General features: G+C 37.2%; 1 protein-coding gene across 1 annotated transcript; it reads left to right on the plus strand.

Moving 5' to 3' along the window:
• Positions 1-2,839: 2,839 nt before the first annotated feature.
• On the plus strand, positions 2,840-3,781 carry LOC110207068 (olfactory receptor 10G9-like). Its single transcript, XM_020984685.1, has one exon. It carries the CDS (start codon positions 2,840-2,842, stop codon positions 3,779-3,781), a length of 942 nt encoding a protein of 313 aa, XP_020840344.1.
• The last annotated feature ends 3,131 nt before the right edge of the window (positions 3,782-6,912 follow it).

Consider the following 6,912-nt stretch of genomic DNA (forward strand, 5'->3'; position numbering starts at 1 on the left):
CAATCACTATCGGTGTAAATTGATTGAGAAAATTAATAATGATAAAAAGAATTCAGATACACTTTTAAATGAATTTCCTTTTTATTATTAACATAATTTTTTAAATTTGAAAACATTCATGTACATGTATGTGTAACATTTATTCTGTCTACACCAAAAGCATTTGCTCATTTATAAATTCACACTTAGCAATAATTCTATATCCTACTCCCCACCCTCAGGTGAGAAACATTGAGTTAAATTGTAATCACTGATGAATGAGTTACAAATAACCTTCAGAAAATTAAGCAGGAATCAGGAAGAGCATTTAGAACCACAAGAGGGAATAAAGAATGCCCTTAGGGATGGAGATGATATTCGTTACCTTTCAATTCATTCAAGAAATACTTTAAAATCAATTTCAGAAAAATTTCCTAAAATGCTTCTAAGACCTCCAGTTTTCAGAAATTAAGAGATAATGGTTGCTCCTTTTGTGAGGTTCTGATACTTAAAAAATAGTATAAATGGAAGTATAAGATGTTATATGAAGAACAGATCCATATTCATATTGGAAAACAAATTCACAGTTGTTTTGCCTTTTGTTTTCCTGTTGATCAGGGAGCTCTGGGATCCAGCTCTGCAATCCCTTTCCCCAGGGCCTGTACACCAATTTAAGTTCTTATTCTCTCTCTTCAGTCACATTTCCTCTCCTTCCTCCCCTTGTTCAAGCTTGCTTTAACAATGAGTGACCCTTTTTTCCTGCACTGGAATTTTGTTTTCTTTTTGAACAATGCCACATGGTCTAGTATTTCTTCCAGTCCAATAAGTAGTGAAGACTAGAAAAGTCTAGACAATTTACATCAGAAAGAGGTGAGTTCCCAGCACTTATTGGATGGATTGGTTTTTAAACATCCCTTCCTTTTTTTCGTTAAGATTTACAGAACTTTTTTTCTTATTAGTTATGTTGATTTCTTTGGGTCAATAGCTCATTGTTAATATGAGACCAAATCACATTCAATTAATTGAAGAGATATTTATTGCATATGTACTAAATGCATGGCTCTTTTCTAGGCACTAGGGACATTTTTATGTTCACAAAAATGAACACTAGTCCCAGCTTTAATAGAGCTTCCATTTCTATTCGAGGACATCGTATTTCACATAGATAAGATAGTGATTTCTAAACACACACATTTACATGCCCACATGTGCGTGCGTGCACACACACACACACACACACACACACACACACACAATAAAACTAAGTTGTAGGAAATTCCTCTTTCATCCCAGTTATGAGACTACTCTGGGCTGTGTTTGATGGGATCATCCATGATCTCTTAAGAAAAGTCAGAAATGAGACTGAATCCTACAGGATTAGAAAACAAACATCCCAGATGAAATATATTTGTTCCCTATGACAGGTTTATCTATACCACTGGGTTAGTCTTTTCTTCTATTTTTCCTGATTACCTATTTTATTTTTTGGCAAAGTATATTTGATACAGCCCTGAACTTATAGTTAGAAGGTATGGGTCTACATCCCATATGTTCCAACTTAAATTAGCTATATCTTTAATTTTTCTGTGACTCAGTTTCCTTATTTCTAAAGTGATGATTGCAATACCAGTACTGCCTTCTGAGATAATTATAGAGATCAAGTGAAATCAAGGACTGTGGAAAGTGCTTTGTAAACTGCAAATCACTATGGCAATGTAAGGGAGTATTATTCTGAAGCAATGAAGCTTAACTTACTTTCCTAGGAGAAATCTCCATTTATCATTCATACTGTGCTAGTAACAGACATGCTGGTAACTAGAAAAAGCTGGTTTCAAATTCTGACTCCTCATATTGATGACCAATTTTCAGTTTTGTTCTCTGCTTAGCAGTTCAGAATATAACTTCATACCTGAGATCCATATATAGACTGTTCCCCTTCCTTTCTATTTAAGTAACCCTATTTTCTTCCTGAACATCTAAGTGCCCTCTGCCTTGTCTGCAAAAATAGGGCTGTTCTATGTTCTATTTCTTTCATCTCAGGCAGAATAATTTAGGAAACAAATGCTGAACTGAGAAAGTGAGCATTGATTTAGTAGTCAACCAGCCTAGTTGTTTGCTAGACAGAAAGAGCATAGGACTGCCTGGGCTGAGAGTTCTGGTTTCTGGTCCCAGCTCTATGATGAATTTCCAGTGGCACCCTGAGAAAGAAGATCCTTCTCTGAATTTAATTGTTCCCTCTGTAAAGTGAGGGATTTGGACTAGGTGGTCTCAGTTGGCCCTTCCAGATGTGACATTCTGCATGTCTCTAAATTGATCTTGATTGGACTGAGTTGATGCTATATTCGAGACATGCTAGAGCTGTTGTACTGCTTGTGAGGCAGTTTGGGAAGCCACAACATGATAGGGCTGACAAATATTCCCCTGGCCACAGGGACAACAAATATAGAGAGTGAAAGAGGTAAGAATTTACTGCAGTGACAGTGAGACATTTCACTGCTAAGTGTGGGACATAGAAGAAATCAACTAGAAATTGTCTCTGATTTTGTGGCTCTTGGAAGTGTGTGGTCCATGCTCACCCTGCCCAGAATAAAACATTCTTTATTCGGTCCTAGTGTCTTTCAGTTGTTAGTCTATCAAGCATGACAAAAAAGATAAGACTCATTTTGTTTTCCTTACCCAGCTGTAAATAGATACGACTATGAAGGCGCTGCCATCCTCCATCCAACACTGATAACCTTCCTATGTGGGGACTCTGTTCACTTTGGCATCCATGAAGTTCAAATGCTTTGTTCTATGTGGTATGAATTCTTTGTGAATATAGTTTCTTTCTTTTCCTTTAAGAAAGAGGTCCACTGCCTGAATGGAAAAGGAGAATCAGAGCTTTGTGACTACATTCATCCTCATGGGAATTCCCCATGCACCAGAACTAGATACTGTCCTATTTGTAGCTTTCCTAGTGATCTATGTATTCACTCTTGTGGGGAACCTCCTCATCCTGCTGGTGATCAAGGTGGACTCTCACCTTAGCACTCCCATGTACTATTTCCTGGCCAACCTCTCCTTTATTGACATGTGGTTCTCCACTATCACTGTGCCCAAGATACTCACGGGTCTCCTCTTCCCAGATGGTGGGGCCATCTCATTTTGTAGTTGTATGGCCCAGCTCTATTTTTTCCATGTTCTGGGGAGCACAGAGTGTTTTCTGTACACAGTCATGTCCTATGACCGCTACCTGGCTATCACTCATCCCTTGCACTATGCCACTATGATGAGTGGGAAAACTTGTGCTCTTTTAACTGGAAGTACATGGCTAAGTGGTTCAGTTCATTCAGCTATCCACACTATCTTGACCTTCCGCCTGCCCTATTGTGGTCCCAACCAGATCCAACATTATTTCTGTGATGCACCCCCCATTCTTAAACTGGCCTGTGCAGACACCTCTGTCAATGAGACAGTGATCTTTGTCACCATTGGGGTGGTGGCCTCTGGTTGTTTTTTCCTGATTTTCCTTTCCTATATGTCCATTGTCCATGCCATCCTAAAGATCCACACAGCAGAGGGCAGACACAAAGCCTTCCAGACCTGTGCTTCCCACTGCATTGTGGTCTTTTGTTTCTTTGGGACATGTATCTTTATTTATCTGAGACCAGACTCCAAACATGCTGTGGATGGAATTGCAGCTGTTTTCTACACTGTCCTCACACCAGTGCTGAATCCCCTGGTATACACACTGAGGAACAAAGAGGTGAAGACAGCTCTGCTCAAGCTAAAGAACAGAGGAGTATTTGCTCAGAATAAATAGACTATGGGGGAAAAGCATGCCTATAGATATGTATTTTTTATTCATGATTAAATCCATCAATTTAAGCCTTGCATTTTTAAATACTGCATGAATTACAAGTGTAATTGTCAAAGATCTTTAGTTGGTGAACTGAAAGCAAAGGCATATGTGTAGGAATTCAATGCCTCTTATGGACTTTTTCTAAAATGGATTTTTCTCTTTTACTCTCTTTTTTCAAAGAGGCAGAATGTCCACTGATAGTATATAGGCTGCCAATATCCTAAAAATACTTACTTAGCAGGCAATAGATGTATTTCTGTATTCCAAATGTGTTTGTTGACAATTTCCTGTTTTTCTACTTCTCCCACCACTTCATTCCTTCTGAACTAGCCCTTCATTATTCTCATAGCCTATCAACTCTCAATCTATCCTTATTCTCCCTATCACCTCCTTCTGTGGCTTCCTTTATAATTTTGAACCATTATTTAACCAAGTTAAATTTGGTAGTATTTTCAATACTTGAATTACATCCTTTGCTTGCTAGTCATTCTGTTTTTCATACATGGCATATTCTTGGTCCACACTCTTCTCTTATCTACTCCACCTCCACTTGATGCCTGTTGGAGGAAGTGACAAAACCGTATGTACTGGGTCGACTATAAATTCATGTCCAACTGAGACTTTACTGTTACATAGCTATCTTTTTTGTTCCTCACTTATGCATCCCCTTTAATAATCCCTATAGAAAATGTTTCAAACCTTTCTCTTCAAGTCCACAATCTGAACCACCAAATGAACTATGTTTTGGCACTTTCACTCCTTTTTTTTTTAATACTAAAAAGATTAGGGCTATCCTTCATTAACTGTTTCTTCTCACTCAGTCTCTTTTCTTTACATTTTAAAATATCTATGTCATAACCATCCATTCCTTCTGTAAACAGTCTTAGAGCATAAGATGACCCTTTTCCTTGTTATCGATAAACTCTCCATTTTCCCCCTTTATATTACCTAATTCCACCTTCTTCAGGAGTTTGCCATTCTAATTATTTCATGTCTCTCTTTTTATCTTCAATTTCTATTTATATATTGGCTCCTTTCCCTCTGATTACAAACATACATAACTTTCTCATATCCTTGAAAACCTTCCCTTAATCCCATCATCCACTCACATTGGTCATCCTGTATCTCGCCTCCATTTATTGACAAACTCCTAAAGTCATTTTAATTCATTCTTTCCACTACATTATTCATTCCCTTCTTTTTCCCTTGCAATTTAGCTTCCAACCCTGCCACTCTATTGAAACTGCTCTATGAAAGTCCATCAATGGTTTAATAACTGCTAAGTTCAAAGATCTTGTCTTAGTCCTTATTTTCCTTGATCCTTCTGTAGCATGTGATACTATTAACTATCCTCTCCTCTTAATTTCTTTCTCCTCCCTTGAATTGCTTTCCTCTGGCCTTTCTACTATCTGACCTCACTTTCATGGTATTCTCCACTGTTTTCTTACCCTTCTCCAACTTTCTAAATTTGGGTTTCTCCCAGCATATTATCCTAATGTTTCTTCTCTTTTCTTTTTACAGTTTCTTCTATGACCTCTACTACACTGGTCAATCTAATTTTCCCTTCTTATGCAACTGACTTACAACTATGTAAATCCATTTCTGATCTTTCCCTTGTACTTTGGTCCTGCATTTCCATTTGCCTGATGGATATTTCTCACTTGGAAGTCACACCCTCATCCCAAATTCAGTTTGTCCAAAACAAAATTCATCTTCCCTTCTAAAACTATTTCTGCTCTCAGATTTTCTGTTTTAGTTGTTGTTATCACTCTGCTTTTAGTTACACTGACTGAACGTGTTGGTATTTTCTTTGATTCCTGGTTCTTCCTTCCCTTGTCGCATAAGTTGCCAAGTTTTGTTGATTATACTTTTAGAACATTTCTCATATCATCTCCCTCTTTCCCACTCCCATGGCCACCACTCCATTTCAAGTTCTTGTCAGTTTCTCTGTACTATTATAATATCCAACTAATTGGTCTATCTTCTTTGTCTTTCCTGCTTCAATTAATCTTTCATTCTGCTGCCAATATAATGCATTTAAGCCTTAACATTGATCTCCTCAAAAGTTTTCAGTGTGTCAATGTTGTGTTTGGATAAAAGGCCAACTCCTACCCCTGATACTTAATGCACTTCACAATTAGGCTCCAAACTGCCTTTCCAATCTTATTTCAGATTGTTTTCTCTTATGCGCAGCATAGCTGCCTAGCAAAAGTGGTGTGCTAATTGATTCCTGAGCTCCTATGCCATTTTATGTGCATTTACACAGGCTCATCTTTCATTCCTAGATAGTTGGGGAGTAGCATGGTGTATTAAAAAAAATGGTTTGGAATCTTGTCTCTGATACTTTCTAAACTTGTGACATTACTTAATTGCTTAACCTTTTTGATGTTCAGTTTCAGCACTTGCAAAATAAAGTTAATATTATTGGTACTACATATTTCATAGTGTAGTTGTAAAGATTAAGCAAGATGACATATTTGAAGTGCTGTTTAGTGTAAGTATTATTATTGACTTGGCTTCAGGTGAATATTTAGAATCAGTGAAAAGATGGGGGAAATGATCCCATGAAGGTGATGGCAGAACTTCTTTAAAGACCCCAGAGTTTTCTTTCCTTGGCTGGGTTTCTTTGGATAAATGCAACAGGACTTATTGTTAAACCCTTCTATTGGGCAAAATGAAGTATATAATATAGGAAATTGCATTTGTGAGCAAAAGGGATGCTGTTTTGAATCAGCAACTCTAGGACAAGATAGGAATAAAAATGAGTACTGGATAACAGAATAAAAAAAAGAAAGGCAAGAATATGACAGTTTATAACAGGTCTCTTTCCCATCTTGCTACACTTCAGGTTATTTATTTTTTTAACGGATGAAAACTTTATTTTGTAGTTGTAGGAACATAAACTCAGTGAAGAGACTGTAATTTATCAGATGGGTAATCATAAGAGCATTGTGAATGAAGGACTTCATAATTTACAAAGAAACTTCTGAAAAACTAGACTGGGCAGAAATAGAACAATATTCCAGGGCAATGACCAAATTCTGAGGATGAAAAAGCATGAATAATATTTGTACATACATATATACTTGTCT

This window comes from Phascolarctos cinereus, unplaced genomic scaffold, assembly GCF_003287225.1.
Source record: "Phascolarctos cinereus isolate Bilbo 61053 unplaced genomic scaffold, phaCin_HiC Scaffold_726;HRSCAF=1367, whole genome shotgun sequence".
Taxonomy (NCBI): domain Eukaryota; kingdom Metazoa; phylum Chordata; class Mammalia; order Diprotodontia; family Phascolarctidae; genus Phascolarctos; species Phascolarctos cinereus.

What these genes read in the sequence shown, in the direction of transcription:
- LOC110207068 (XM_020984685.1), top strand. Translation starts at nt 2,840, where the DNA reads ATGGAAAAGGAGAATCAGAGCTTTGTGACTACATTCATCCTCATGGGA.